General features: G+C 42.9%; 1 protein-coding gene across 1 annotated transcript in view; it reads right to left on the bottom strand.

The window, feature by feature from the left end:
- cd63 (CD63 molecule) overlaps nt 1–9,111 on the bottom strand; it is a 34,317-nt gene extending 25,206 nt beyond the window's left edge. The window contains exons 1-2 of the mRNA XM_060938559.1: nt 9,000–9,111; nt 6,064–6,142 (exon numbers count right to left, since the gene is read on the bottom strand). Coding sequence (XP_060794542.1) covers nt 6,064–6,123 — 60 coding nt within the window. The 5' untranslated portion in view covers nt 6,124–6,142; nt 9,000–9,111. The remainder of the gene's footprint in view (nt 1–6,063; nt 6,143–8,999) is intronic.
- Nucleotides 9,112–16,897: the final 7,786 nt, after the last annotated feature.

Below are 16,897 nucleotides of genomic sequence, written 5' to 3'. Positions count from 1 at the left end.
AACATCATAATGACAAAAAGATAATGAAATAAGTTTTAAAAAAAAAATCCTAATTAATGGGGAAACCCACCGCCACAATGATGATTTCTCCTCCATGGTAGGCGACTTAGGGAGTGTTTAAATGCAACCAAAATTTACACGACTGTGTTCTCTACGGTTCTTTAGAGCGAAGCATTTCTACGGTAAATTCCGATTGACTGCCGCCGAACTGCATCATAACCATTTTCATTACCATAAAGTTGCCTGGACTTCAACTTTATTCTGATGCCCCACCACCCACAATCTCACCGCCAAGTGAGAAAACGAACGCCTTCCGGTCGTTCCGACACTCTCGCCGTCTTGAGTGCGAACATAGGGTTACGCCACAACAGTTAATCATAAAAACCAAAACATCATACTGCATTCACTTATAGTGGCATTTAAATGTTACATGGAAGGTCTGTGAAACAAGTTCCTTCCTGTTCTCACCTGGACTTGTTAACAGCGATATACAGTCATTCCCTCCCCAATCTGTTTTCTGTTTCTTGAGGGGGAGGAACCCACACAACAACAACTTGCCAGTCACGGGGAAACTGCAAGGGTAAAACCTTTTCCATACATTTTTTTTTTTTTTTAAACAAACAAAAAACTCCGTACAGAAAACATCACCATATCTCATCTCATCTCATTATCTGTAGCCGCTTTATCCTTCTACAGGGTCGCAGGCAAGCTGGAGCCTATCCCAGCTGACTACGGGCGAAAGGCGGGGTACACCCTGGGCGAGTCGCCAGGTCATCACAGGGCTGACACATAGACACAGACAACCATTCACACTCACATTCACACCTACGGTCAATTTAGAGTCACCAGTTAACCTAACCTGCATGTCTTTGGACTGTGGGGGAAACCGGAGCACCCGGAGGAAACCCACGCGGACACGGGGAGAACATGCAAACTCCACACGGAAAGGCCCTCACCAGCCCCGGTGCTCGAACCCAGGACCTTCTTGCTGTGAGGCGACAGCGCTAACCACTACACCACCGTGCCGCCCACATCACCATATTAAAAAAAAATAAAAAAATTGTCAGAGTTGCTGTTAAAAAAAGTTAAATCAACACCTTCTGACGAGTGAGATTCAACCATTCAGCTGTCGTGGAGTTTAAAGTGCTGCAGGTTTAAAGCGGCTAGAGATAACGAGATGAGATGAGGTTTTTCAAACATCTGGACACACCACCGAAACGCACACTAGCTGCTGTGCTGAGACCCAAAGAACAGTCCGTGGTGGAGCTATACGGAGTGCCTTTCCTCACACTGGGGCTACGAAATCGCAACAGAAGGTCTAACTGTATAACAGGATACTTACACAGTGGCCTCAAGGATAGGTTTAACTGATAAAACTACACACTCGCGGGCCACTTTATTAGGAACACCCACCCATCCGCCCGCTGTTCTCTGCAGTTCTGTAATCAGCCGATCCCTCGACAGCAGCACGACGCATCAAATCACGCAGATACAAATCAAGAGCTTCAGTTAATGTTCAAACATCAGAATGGGAAAAATGTGATCTCAGTTTTTTTTGCGTGACTTTCTTTCGCTGTGGCATGGGTGCTGGTTTGAGCCAGATGCAGTGTTATAGTCACGTCACTAAACCTCAAGTCCGAGTCCAGTCTCAAGTCCACAGTGTTCAAGTCTGGGTCTAGTCCACGTCATTTAAAAAAAAAAAAAACTGAGTCAGGTCCGTGAACAAGACTCCAACCACACCGCGTGACGGTGTCTGTTTCAGCGCCATTAACATGAGTTTGTTCCTGAACATGGCGTATGAACAGGTGAATGTGCTTCTCTTTATCAGGGAGTGTCAAGTATTCCGTCAGAGACGGTTGGGAGACGGCTGTAAGTGCAGAAGGTGTGTTTATTAACACAAGTGAAGACGGAAAAATTGTAAAACGGTGAAACAGGCGACAGGTCGAGCGACGCACAAACAGGCTATCGTAGACTCAGCAGCATCAAAGATGAGAAACAGGAAATCAGGGATCAGGAAACCAAACAAGGAAATAAGGCTCAGGAATGCGTCAGCAACGCAACTCAATACTTCGCAAAGTAAGTGTGTTTTCACAGTTTTCATATAGGTACACTGATTGCACCTTAATCCTGTGCAGTGCACAGTGTCAGTCGTTTATGGCGCGCGAGCAAGTCTCCGCTTGGTGCGTGAGCTGTCCGGAGCGCACCCGAGAATCTCTCTGATGCACGCGCCAAGGCGCACAGGTTTGACACTCCTGCACGAAATTAGTACAAAAATTAATGTAGATATAAATATCTTACGCCAAATTATTATGGCATGTTACAAAAAATAAAGAAAAAAAAAATCAGAGTCCTCGTCTCCAGAATGCAGGAGTCCGAGTCATCAGTGCTCAAGTCAAGTCACGAGTCCTTAAAATTAGGGTGCGAGTCGGACTCATGGTACTACAAGCCTGGCCAGATGGACTTGAGTATTTCAGAAACTGCTGATCTCCTGGAGTTCTCACACACACACACACACACACACACAGTCTCTAGAGTTGACACAGAATGGTGCGAAATACAAAAAACATTTTTTGAGTGAGTGACAGTTCTGTAGGTGGAAAGTAAACAAACGCCTTGTTGATAGAGAGGGTCAGAGGGAAATGGACAGATTGGCTTGAGCTTTTTTGCCAGGAAGGATGTAGCAACTCTTTACAACTGTTGTGAGCAGAAAAGCATCTCAGCATGCAACAGCAGAAGAACGCACTGGGTTCCACTCCTGCAGCCAAGAACAGGGATCTTAGAATCAACAAGTTCCTATTAAAGTGTCTGGTAAGAGTGTGTGTGTGTGTGTGTGTATAATATATATATATATATATATATATATATATATATATATATATATATATATATATATATATATATATATATATCCTTAATTCGATATTAACCTTGACATGTGAATCCACGCAGAAGAGAAACACGGTACTGCTATTGGTCTGCATTCTCCACATCCTCATACGCAGGCACACAGAGCAAAACCAGCGTAAATGTTGAATTAGTGACAGCAGCTCACAGATGGAAGCAGACTGGAATCGAGCCTTCTTTGCTTTCACAACTTCCTGAATAGCTGTGGGGTTTTTCTTCCCCCCCCCCTCGGCTTTTTTTTTTTTTTTCCAAAACACAGCATTGCTGATTATGGACTGCGGAACAATGTTGATCCTCACATGACACGCTCACATGATGCTGTCAGAACACCTTCGGAAACTTAGTCACAAGGTTACATCAGAGTCTCACTCACAGCTCACAATCAGAAGCGTTCCAGGGAAAATCGGTAGCTTTTCCCTCTTAATGTCATCTGTTTTTCAAATCAGACAAAACGTACAAGTACTAGTTCAAACTGTAGACTGAAAACAGAAAACGAGGGCTGTTTAACTGTACTGGATATACGCAGGACAGGAAACGTGATTGCACTTTTGATACTATGACCTACTTTAGTGAGGGGTCATTAAGACCACACTAGAGCGAGGGGAAGTTCACGTCTCGGTTTCTACAGAGATGTGTTTATCAGCTGACTCACTACCACAAAAATGGCCAGTATAGTAATCTAAGCATTACTCTTCTGAGAACAAGACCGTGGGGCTAAAAGATAATAGCAAACTTTGCAACTCGGACAACTTCCAAAACCACATATTTCTGTATTATATCCACGCCAAAAAGCCTTCTGCCATACTAACCTGAGATACTGATTAGCATCGGGGAAAGTGGAACTGAGACAGTCATGAGGAGGTGGTTACAGTTTTAGAGCTCACACCAATGATTAGTGAGCTGACCTGCTCCACCACTTTTACCTTCACACACAATCCAATATTAAAGCGAGGCGGCCTTTCGATTTTTTAAAATCAGTGAAACTTAGTTCCCTCTGAAATGTGGTCATTATGATATGTTTATTTCTATAATGTCTTTAAAAAAAAACGCAGGCCATTCTGTGGCTGGGAAGTTATTTAATTTGAGGGGATTAAAGCAAATAATGTGCATGAAATCGCTCGCTTGGCGCAGTCAAGCAGACAGAGGAAGTCCGTGTGCGCATGCGCAGGTTTACCTTCTTCTTCTTTTGGGTTTTACGGCAGCTGGCATCCACAGTGTTGCATTACTGCCATCTACAGGTTTCCCTTTGAGCGTGCACTGACAGTTCCATCATTCTGTCGCTAAACAAACAGCTGATCACACCGAGGTGCTCGCTGAGCGCCCATATTTATTAGTTTGGTCCTGTGTTTCCTTTCCTTCGTATAGAACATAACGTCTTTTCTTCTCGCTTTCTTTCCGTTACTGTAGTTGCTCTTTCACATTTCATTCGCACACTCACGTCCTCCATTTTTCTCTCCTGTTTCAAATTTGTATCCCACAATGCCTTGCACGAACGGGGAAAGCCCACCACGTGATGCATGACGTAGTATCTTGAATTGGGTCATGGTGAAGCAGGAAAAAATAGCAGCGAATTTAGGGCCACGTGGCTCTAAATTCATCAATTGTTCTATTAAGGAAGTGATGTCACTTCCTCTGGCAGGAAACTTCAGAAAGGCAGTGAAGGAGAGAGTGTTCTGTTTCTTCTCTCATTCATTTGAACAAAATGTTGAGGATTTTACACCAGCAGGTGGTTAATTATTCATCAGCTCCGTTCTTGTGATATCAGAGTGAATCTCTGTCATTTAAAAAAAAACAAAAAAAAAAACCCACAATAATAGGATTAAAATCCATAAAATTCTGTTTTTATACATGCCATGCGGTAGCTAGTTTGAGCTTAGCGTGTCGAGTTAAGACACAAAAATGGTGGAAAATGTCAACTCATCAATTCGGTTAATGGATTGTCCAGTTTAACGATAACAGAGTCAACACTTGAAATGTACCCGCAATTACAGAATGGGCCGTATAATTACAAATTTGAAAAACGTGGACATTTATCTCAACAGCACATGACTTTGGACGTTTACCTTCAGCGTGTCAAACACTGTGGACAAGAAAACATACGCCTGTTCAAGATGAAATATGATTGGCTCAATGTTTTTCTCTGAAATACGATCGGACCTTATTGTGTCTTACAGTGACCGTGACTTTGGCTTCTGCTCTCCATCGTGCCAATGTTATGAGCAGAAAGTCCCTTTCAAGTTACTGAGAGTTAATTAAAACCCTGACCAATACATTCTAAACACAACACTGCTATTTTCGTTACTGACAACCGGCAGTTCGTACATTTCTGTTACTCATAAACTTAACAAAAAACCCATGGCCATACACTGCTGTAGGGAAACTCTGACGCATTGCTCAGCCTGACATTTAATATGTACTTCCTTCTACTGTAGTAACAAGCTGATCGAGCCCTACTGAGTGGGCTTTTCCTGAAAGGACTCGTTTTAAAAGCGGAAGGTAAATCAAACCTGAAAAACTAAGTCCAAGCCAAAATGGAAATAAGCGAGCCTTGTAATAATTAACAGGCACTGAGCTTTCAAAGGCAATTTTTCCATTTGTGATCCTATTTCACAATTTAAATAAGCCCTGTAGTCTAACATCCAATGAAATAAAATCCGATTGCAACAGCCTAGCCAACTATTTCAACACAGACGTGACAGAGAAGTGGGTTGTTGCTAAAGGTTTTCACTTCCGAAAAGCGCAAAAAAAAAAAAAAAACTCCACACACCACAACACCCTCAGTTGCATTATCTCAAAAAACTGTGAAAATATTCTACCTTAGAATAAGGTTAAAAAAAAAATCGTCTGTGTTAGTGTCTCTGGAGTATTATTTCAGCCATCTGGGTTCAAGATATCATAGGAAATTTAATCATCCTTCTGAATAATCATATGGGTGGTGTCAAACTGAAACGGAATGGATTGTGTCAACATTTTCACAGCAACTGCAAACCAAAAAAAAAGGATGTGAATTCATCAAGACGGCTATCTATAAACATTTCCCAATGTTATTACTATGAAGCCACACAAAGGTATGAATCAGAGGGAAAGGGTCACTAGTGGTGCAATGACTAGTGCTGCGTCATCAAGAAAAGTTTAAAAAAAAAAAAATTTGAGACTTACCCAGAAGATAAAGTTGAAGAAAAAAAACAGGTACTTCACACACTTCATTCCTCCCTCCATAGTGCTTTAAATTTGGATTCTGAAAAAGACAAGACGACTGCATTAGATACAGAAGCTACAAATTTGTCAACGAAACGACATTGAAACTGATGTTCTGCGGTGTCTAGATTTGCATTTGCTGCATGGATCTTAGTGGTGAACACAGTCACTGTGTACGTAAAATTCTCTAACTAGCTTCATTAAATGATGGGGAAGTGGCTGGCTGTTCAGTAGTTCAGTTTCTATTACTCATAACCAGAAGGCTGTGTGCTCGAAATCCAAAAAATTCCAGAGAGCCAATCTTAATCCTGAATTGTTTGGATTTTGATTCAGTTGTAAGCCACTTTGGATCAAAAAGCACCTGTTAAATGAATTCACACCAATCCCACTATGTTACACACAGTCCTGAATAATGAACGTTACTTGGTATTCATGAATAATCCCATTCCTCCCTTAGTTAATAAAGCCCTTTGCAGTATGACTAGAAATAAATATACTAAAGGTGGAGCATTCAAGTTTAGTGGAAGACGACAATGTCCACTGTAAACAGATAATACAGATCCTAACACACCTATGTTTACAACACACCTACAGTACATCTATGTACCTGATGGCAATAGCGTTTTAGTAGAGGATGTGTTCACAAAAAACGGGTCATAAAAACCATCTCAGAACATGCACGATATTGTTAGCGAGCATGTTGTTATACTGGCAAAATTTAGTTACGTACGTGTCAACGAAATCTGACAGGGAACATTAGCAACTTCCTATATTAGGCAGCTTTTTTTTCCCTCTCTCGAGTTTAAAAACTGACACCAAATGAGACAAGTAGAGGTAAATAAATGCTCATATTGTTATAAGCTATGATAAACGATAATTGAAAATACTGTAAACTAGACAGGGACACTCTAACGAGTGCAAACCCCGCCTTTTCCCTATTAAAATACATTGGGCGAAAATTTCGAAGTTCTGCCATGACCTTGACCTTTGACCTCCAAAATTTAATGGTTTCCTTCCTGGGTGATTGGCAACACATGTACAAAATTTGGTCCAAATCGATCCATTGGTTCTTGAGATATCTTGCAGACAGACAGACAGACAGACACACACAGACTGACGCAGGTGAAAATAATAACCCCTCCGACTACTGTCGGCGGGGTTAATAATTTAGAAAAAGAACAAACTAGAACACAAATGGAGTTACGAGTTTATTCACTACACTTGTAAGAGGGAACACTTCTCAAGTTCCCGGTGTAGTTAGTATTGTTTTCTCCAATAATGAAGGTTTGTTGTAGAACCTTCCTCACAGTGAGGGAAAAAAAACCCAACACTTTATGCTGGGATCAGACTACACAAAGTCAACATGACTTTGCCAACAAATTTCCAGTGTCAGGCCTGAATATTAACACAGGGAAACATGACCAGGCCTTGTCATGTGACATAACTGAAGAACATCGATCTGCCACCTAGGATGCCCCACAAGACCCCAAGAAAAAGTCTAGCGTGTCAGAATTGTTTGTACTTTCTCGCTTAGTTTGTCAATTCCTATGGCGTGATCCTTGACGCTCCTTCTGTGGCCATGATTGACAATTTCATGACCTTCCTCCCTGATGACACACAAGAATGATGACTGGGTCAGGGTCAAACCCGTAGTTCTTTCGGCTTCCTGGTCAAGATATGATTTATGGCGTAATCCGACATGGTGACCATCGTGAAAGACAAAAATATCGTGTAGTCTCATTCCAGGATTTACTTTCAGCTATTTGTAAGATTTAAAATAAAAATAAAATAAAAAACCTCCCTTCTGGCACACTAAAGAGTTTCTCCTGTTAAAAAGTCTATGTTGAACCCAAGCTTTCTTTTTCTTTTCTGGCTCCAAGTAAAATCTTTCCAGAAACCTACAATCATCCAAAGCACTCCTAAAATTCACCTTCTCTTCTTTTCCTATGGAGTACACCTGATACAGCTCAGTGTAAAGATTCTGGACAAACGCATTAATCAGTTTCAGTGAAGAATGATTCGGATCAAATAAATCGGTTCAACTTGTGGCGAATTAACACTATTGTATAAACTATAAACGCCTTTATGACCATGAATACAGTTTAATCTTCATAAACCGATGATTCATTTCCCATAAACTCCAGGGCAATCCTTAGGAAAAAAAAAAAGGACTGCATTTCAGTGAACACGTGTATTTAACTCTTTAGGTTCAACATAAGATTTATACAAATGGGTGCTTTCCCATATTAACCCGAACCTTGAGCTGATAGATGCAGAAATAAATGTTTGGATATTGTGTGCTTAACATATCTGAGACGTAATCCGTGTTATATTCAGACTTTTATCTTTTATTTGTTTAATTTTAGCGTTAATAAATGGCACTAAGGGTTAAAAGGGAGGGAGGGAAGGAGGACTAGTGAGTTCCTCCATGTTAACAGTCTTGTGTTTTCTTCACTCTGACTCACTTCTGGTCAAAATACGAGTGAATTTATCGTTTTTAACTCATTAACCTAGTTAATCCTACAACCTAATGTCAATTTATGATAGCCTGGGGATGTATTTTAATAAGAATAATAAATAAAAACAGGTGTAGAAAGGAGGGGGAAAAAACAAACAACAACTAGGTAAAAGTACTGATTCCTGAATGCGCCATAAACAACATAACAGCCCTATTCACGACCAAAATTACTGCTCCGACAGATTCAAATCATCTCATAACACTATTTAACACCAAAACAAAAATGTTATTTCAACACGGTAAACAACTTCCCAACAGTACAAATTATTACGGAAAAAAAAACAGTAAGGTTAACGATTGGGATATTTTTTTCGGTTAAAATAACAGTGTCATCATATTATACACTCGAATCTAAAACACTCGAATGTAAAATACTTACCTTAAGCTTGAGAAACAGTTGGAGCGAACCTTCGGCTTTCTTGTGCTGCTTTAAAATGGCAAACGCTCTCTCTCTCTCTCTCTCACTCCACCCTCAGCTTCTAAATATCCTGTTCATGTCGTCATTTACAGTTTGTTTAGTCACAATCTTTCGCACTCAAGAAATGAAGAAATCTAACTAATTTTACCCCACAAGGAGTGTACATTCAGAGAAATATATATCTTGTCATTGCACTGAAATACTGCTTCCCTCAGGCTCCTCATGGTGTATTTATAGAGCAAATAGAAAATCACAAAGCAAGGTATATAAATAATTAGCTATAGCTATCTAAGCAGACATTTAGCTATATAAATATGTAGCTTTCTGAGTACAATAAGCAACACAAAGACAGGTGCAAAGTGAGCACTGTGCGTGTGCACTCTCAGAAAATAAAGTACATTAAATAATGTACCTTGAGTGGTACAATGGCTTGTCACCGGGGCAGCACCCTGTAGATCAGGGGTTCTCAACCTTCTCTGCTTTGAGGCCCACCTGTTCATACTTATAACGAGTCGAGGCCCATTAAAAAAGATCCCCAATTATTTTGGCTCATCTATTCTATTATAATCTAATATAATAGAACAAATGAGCGGCACGGTGGTGTAGTGGTTAGCACGGTCACCTCACAGCAAGAAGGTTCCGGGTTCGAACCCAGCAGCCGGCGAGGGCCTTTCTGTGTGGAGTTTGCATGTTTCCTGCGGGTGCTCCGGTTTCCCCAACAATCCAAAGACATGCAGTTAGGTTAACGTGGGGTGGCCTTGGGCTGAAGTGCCCTTGAGCGAGGTACCGAACCCCTGACTGCTCCCCGGGCGTTCTAGTGTGGCTACCCACTGCTCTGTGTGTGTGTGTGTGTGTGTGTGTTCACTGCTTCAGATGGGTTAAATGCAGAGGATGAATTTCACTGTGCTTGAAGTGTGCATGTGACAAATAAAGGTTTCTTCTCCTTCTAATACTCTATTGTAAAGTGTATTAATGGAATGCAGCATCACTCCCTGTTACAGATGGGAGCCCAGGAATTAAATAAATGCAGTAAAAAGAAAGAAAGAAACTGTATTTAAAACTGTATGGATGTGCCAGAAGCCAACATAAACCAATGCATGCAGGGCATTCTCAATCAAAAGGGATTAATGATCCAAAAGTGGAGTCTGGGCGAATAACACAAGAACTTATTGCCATGTTTGTGTTCAGCAAACAAGCAAGTTATTAAAACCAAGAAGTACACTCAAAAGAAGTGGATACAGACACCATTCAATGGGATAGATCCTTACACACTAACAAAGAAGGATTTTTGCGATGAGTTGGAAAATTACACACTGCAAATTCAAGCGTTCTTCGACTCGGCCCCCTGCCATCACAGCGAAAGGTTCAGAGACATCTTTCTTGTCATCTTTTGGTAAAATTATTTGCTCTTTCACCCTTTTTATTACTTCACAGCGAACCCAGAAGAAAATTTTATCAGTTTCACTTTTTTTTAAAAATTCAAACAACACAAAACAAACACAAGCGTAGGGCATTTTAACGACTAGCATGGCACCGCAGCGATGAACAGTGAGCTCAGCTAACCACTACTTGATATCTTGCATATCTAATGAGGCGGATGTGACATCGGATGCAACCCAGCAATTGTACCCTATTAAAATTAACTTCAACTTGAAAAAGAATTTGCGGCCCACTAGATAGCCCAGTGGTTGAGAAACACTGCTCTAGAGTACTTGTTTATACCCTTTATAGCCTGCTTGGGGGCGGCACGGTGGTGTAGTGGTTAGCGCTGTCACCTCACAGCAAGAAGGTCCGGGTTTGAGCCCCGTGGCCGGCAAGGGCCTTTCTGTGCAGAGTTTGCATGTTCTCCCCGTGTCCGCGTGGGTTTCCTCCGGGTGCTCCGGTTTCCCCCACAGTCCAAAGACATGCAGGTTAGGTTAACTGGTGACTCTAAATTGAGCGTAGGTGTGAATGTGAGTGTGAATGGTTGTCTGTGTCTATGTGTCAGCCCTGTGATGACCTGGCGACTTGTCCAGGGTGTACCCCGCCTTTCGCCCGTAGTCCGCTGGGATAGGCTCCAGCTTGCCTGCAACCCTGTAGAACAGGATAAAGCGGCTACAAATAATGAGATGAGATATACTGCTTGGGAATATATATATGTACCTTTTTGGTGCATTGTTACCTCCATCATCATCTTGTTCTCCCTTGTCCAGCACTGTTGCCAAGTCAGGGTCCATGTGGACCCTGTTGATCCACATGTCATATTAATTGGAGCATAGTTTTAACTGGATGCCCTTCCTGCCGCAACCCTCCTATTTCTGGGCTTGGGAAACAACCACTCACACACACATTCACACCTATGGACAATTTAGAGTAGCCAGTTAACCCAACTGCATGTCTTTGGACTGTGGGGGAAACCGGAGCACCCGGAGGAAACCCAGGCAGACACAAAGAGAACATGCAAAGTCCACACAGAAAGGCCCCCCTCAGCCACTGGGCTCAAACCCAGAACCTTCTTACTGTGAGGCCACAGGGCTAACCACTGCACCACCATGCCATCCTGTACATTGTTACCTTGAGGTCCAATGATGACCCCTACAGTCTACATTAGTGTAGACTGTATCTTGGGGGACAGAAATGAACTCCTACTGTACCCCTATTTATGACAATGTGTGCGCAAATGGGCAGTGTAGTGTAGAAATGGATGAGAAACTGTAGTTTCAGTTTTAACTGACAATGACTTGAGGTAACAGTGACTTGAGGACTCTGACTGCCTTGAGGAAGAATCTGTTGCAGTGTCTTGCAGTGATGATTCGGATGCTACGGTACCTTCTGCCAGACGGCAGGAGGAAGAACAGTGCATGTGATGGGTGGGACTTGTCTTGTAATATACTGTTAGCATGGCATACGATGTGCTTCTTATAGAGCTGGGAGATATGTGGGAGAAAGACCCCAACCACTCTGTCCCCCGTGCAGCCTTGGGACTATCTGATCACTGTATGGTTCATCTTATCCCGTCCTACAGGCAGAAGCTGAAATCTGCTAAGTCTGTAGTTAAGATGGTGAGGAGATGGTCTGATGAGGCCAAAGTGGAACTACAAGCCTGCTTTGACTGCACTGATTGGAGTGTTTTTGAGGCTGCAGCTTCAGACCTTCATGAACTGACTGATACTGTGACATCTTACATCAGTTTTTGTGAGGATATGTGTGTGCCCACCAAGACCTTCCGCACATACAATAACAACAAACCCTGGTTCACCACAAAACTCAGACAGCTTCGCCAGGCCAAGGAGGAGGCCTACAGAAGTGGGGACAGAGTCCTGTACAAACAGGCCAGAAACACACTGACGAAAGAGGTGAAATCAGCTAAGAGGAGCTACACTGAAAGGATCAAAAACAGCCTTTCAGCCAATGATCCGGCATCGGTGTGGACAGGCCTGAAGAATATCACTAACTACAGGAGACCATCCCCCTACACTGCAATGAACCATCAACTGGCTGACGAGTTGAATGTGTTCTACTCCAGATTTGACAAATTCACACCTCTCCCCCCCTCAGACATTAAAGACCCAGTCACACCCCCTGCTATTCTGCCTCCTCTCGCCTCTGACCCCACACCAGCACTCAAGATCTGTGAAGAGGATGTTTGTCAGCTTTTTCGCAGACAGAAGATCAGGAAGGCACCTGGCCCAGATGGTGTGTCACCCTCCTGTCTGAAGGTCTGTGCTGATCAGCTGGCTCCCATCTTCACCCAGATCTTCAATAGATCCCTGGAACTGTGTGACGTCCCCTCATGCTTCAAACACTCCACAATAATCCCGGTTCCCAAGAAAACCACCATCACAGGACTGAATAACTACAGGCCTGTAGCTCTCACATCTGTAGTCATGAAGTCCTTCGAGAGACTGGTGTTGTCACACCTGAAGGACATCACAGACCCCCTGCTGGACCCCCTGCAGTTTGCCTACCGGGCAAACAGGTCAGCGGATGATGCAATCAATATGGGACTGCACTACATCCTGCAACACCTTGACTCTGCAGGGACATACGCCAGGATTCTGTTCGTGGACTTCAGTTCGGCATTCAACACCATTGTTCCAGACATCCTCCACACCAAGCTCACCCAGCTCACTGTGCCCTCCTCCACCTGTCAGTGGATTACAAACTTCCTGACTGACAGGAAGCAGCAGGTGAGGATGGGGAGCATCATATCCAGCACTCGGACTGTCAGCGCTGGTGCCCCCCAAGGGTGTGTGCTCTCCCCACTGCTCTTCTCCCTTTATACCAACGACTGCACCTCAAGAGACCCGTCTGTTAAACTCCTGAAATTTGCAGACGATACAACGGTCATCGGCCTCATCCGGGACAGTGATGAGTCTGCATACAGACGGGAGGTTGAACGGCTGGTCTGGTGGTGCGGTCAGAACAATCTGGAGCTGAACACGCTCAAAACTGTGGAGATGACAGTGGACTTTAGGAGGAACCCCCCCACTCTGCTGCCCATCACCATCACCAACAACACTGTGACTGCCGTTGAAAGCTTCAGGTTTCTGGGTTCCACAATCTCTCAGGACTTGAAGTGGGAGACAAACACAGTCACTATCATCAAAAAGGCTCAGCAGAGGTTGTACTTTCTGCGCCAGCTCAGGAAGCTCAACCTGCCTACGGAGCTGCTGACACAATTCTACTCTGCCATCATTCAGTCTGTTCTTTGCTCTTCCATCACTGTTTGGTTTGGATCGGTCACCAAACAGGAGAAGGACAGACTGCAACGGACAATAAGGACTGCAGAGAAAATTATTGGTGTCAACCTGCCCTCCATCCAAGACTTATACTTGTCCAGAGTCAGGAAACGGGCAGGTAACATCTCTGCGGACCCATCACACCCTGGTCACAATCTGTTTAATCTTCTCCCCTCAGGGAGGCGATATAGATCACTGTATGCTAAAACAACCAGACACAAGAATAGTTTCTTCCCTCAGGCTGTCTCTGTGATGAACAGCTAAAATCCACATTCATATATCAGTAATATCACTTGCAAAATATCTGCACACTCATACTGTCATTCTGTGCTCACTGTTATTTATATATATATATATATTTTTAACTTATTTAAATTTACTATTCATCTTTGCACTATGCACCATATTGCACCAAAAGGGAAATCCTTTCTGTGATGAACAGCTAAAATCCAGATTCATATATCAGTAATATCACTTGTAAAATATCTGAACACTTATACCGTCATTCTGTGCACACTGTATACTTTATATTTATTTAACTATTCCATACTTGACTTACCTGGATTACTTTGCACTATGCACCTATTTTTGTTGTTGTTGTTTGCTTGTTTGCTTGTTTTGTGTATACGCTTTATCTGTTTTGTACTATGAGAGCTAAGTGAACCAGAGTCAAATTCCTCGTGTGTGTCCACACACCTGGCAATAAAAGTGATTCTGATTCTGATTCTGATGATCCTCTCTGCAGTCCTCACTATCCGCTGCAGGGACTTTTGTTCGGCGGCGTTGCAGTTCCCGAACCAGACAATGATGTAACAGCAGAGAACACTCTCAGTGGTCCGTCGGTAGAAGGATGTGAGGATGAGAGGAGGGAGGTTGGCCTTCTTGAGCTTTCTTGGTGATGACGGTGGTGTTCAGGGTCTAGGAGAGGTGCTTTTCCATGTGCACTCCCAGGAACTTCACACTGCTGACTGTTTCAACAGTAGAACTGTTGATGGGCAGTAGGGAGCAAGTATCCTTCCTGAAGTCTTCTCAACATTAAGGCTACATCCACACGACAACGGCAACGAGATGTTATTTAAAAATATATCGCATCCAAATGGGCAACGATCAGTAAAATATCAGGTCCATATGGCAACGCAACGCTTGCTGAAAACGATGCAATACACATGCCACACCTCTAGGGGCGCTGTAAGACGGTCCCTTCGGAGACACCAGAACAATAGAAGAAGTAAGGACGCATGCGTTTAAACTATTATGCGCGAGACTTCATATTAGCCACAAAGTCAGGAAAATCTGTTCGTAAAATTACATTATAATGACCAAATACAATGAAAAGTATTTTTCCAGTCTCACCTGTGAAAGGTAATCCCATGTGATCTCGTTTGGACGGCAAACCTGTTGGTACAGTTAAACGCAGCTAATCTTTATTCTCCGCTTTGACCTATCCAATATGGCGGCGAAGATGACGTATGATTCTACGCGGAAGGCGGCGTCTTTAATGGTCTGGAATAAATTGAATGCTACACGTTGATGGATTAATTTGCTCTTCTACGCCCTTTTTGAGGAATGTATTGTAGGACTTAAACCATCATCTGAAGAGGTGAGATCGCTCCTTTATTTCCCTATTTTTGCTGGCGGGATTGACTCTGCCCTAAGGGCAGAGTCTCTCTCTCTCTCTCTCACACTTTGCACCATTACACAATAAATATTCACAGTGAAAATATTTTGTAAGCGCATTTCATGAACCAAGTTATAGGATTTGTTGACAACTCGCATCGAGTTCGTTACACTTCTACCTGGCGTGAAGCACTCACAGTCATGTGGTTGTGACGTCATCGTAAACAAATCCATTCTACTCATCCAGACGACTTCACAACGGCAACGTTGCCAGATCTTTCCACTCTGGAACCCGTTCTCAAAAAGATTGCGTTTTGGGCACCCAAAACGCCGGTGCCGTGTGGACGCCAGGCCTAAACGATAAGCAATTGTATCGGAGTCACCTCAATCCGTTGCCGTGTGGACAGGGCCTAAGAGTCAGGTTGTTGTCCTGACACCATTACATCAGGTGTTTGATCTCTGCTCTATATGCAGACTCATCATTGTTATTGATGAGACCCACTACTCTTGTGTCATCTGCAAACTTGCTGATGTAATTTGAGCTGTTCTGGGCAGCCCCAGTTGTGCGTTAGCAGAGTAAACAGCAGTGGGCTGAGCAGACAGCCCTGGGGGGCACCTGTGATCAGTCTGAGAACCCTGGAGGTGTTGTGTCCTATGGTGACCGACAGGGGCCTGTCAGTCAGGAAGTCCAGGATCCAATTATAAAGAGAGGTGTTCATGCCTAGCAGGTCCAACTTCTGTACCAACTTCTTTGGGATCAATGTGTTGAATGCCGAACTGAAGTCAATAAACAGCATTCTAACGTAACTGTCCTTTTTGTCCAGATGCAAGAAGGTCAGGTGGAGGGCAGTTGAAATGGCATCGTCTGTGGTGCGGTTTCAGCTGTAAGCAAACTCTAGGGGGTCTAATTCCTCTGGCAGTTATGTTTTCATGTGCCTCAATCAATACCAGCATCTTGAAGCACTTCATAATGATGGTTATGATTACTACAGGTCGGTAGTCTATATATCTGCAGGCTGATCGCACATTCCCTGGGCGCCCAGCCAGGGTTGTTGTCAGGGCCTGCTCTTTTTCGTGGATTCACTCTGCAAAGAGTTTTGTTGCAAGAAACAACAATATAAAATAAAATAAAATAAAATATGTGACTAATGCTAATGACTATTCTCTCACTTCTGGCATCATTAGCCTGAACAGAAATAAAAATTGTGTCATAAAAGTAGTACTTCCATATAGCCTATATTTCTGTACATGCTGTTCATGTGTCTGGATGGGTTTTCTCTAAGTTCTCCAGTTTCCTTTCACCTGCCAGAAACATGCCCATAAGACTGACCACCATCCTATTTAGAAATGTATATGAAAGTCAGTTTCTGCCACCATAATAATACAACCCTGATTCCAAAAAAGTTGGAACAAAGTACAAATTGTAAATAAAAACGGGATGCAACAATTTACAAATCTCAAAAACTTGTATTGTATTCACAATAGAACATAGACAACATATCAAATGTCGAAAGTGAGACA

Source organism: Neoarius graeffei, chromosome 13 (genome assembly GCF_027579695.1).
Source record: "Neoarius graeffei isolate fNeoGra1 chromosome 13, fNeoGra1.pri, whole genome shotgun sequence".
Lineage (NCBI taxonomy): Eukaryota > Metazoa > Chordata > Actinopteri > Siluriformes > Ariidae > Neoarius > Neoarius graeffei.
This window is presented reverse-complemented; position numbering and strand designations above follow the sequence as displayed.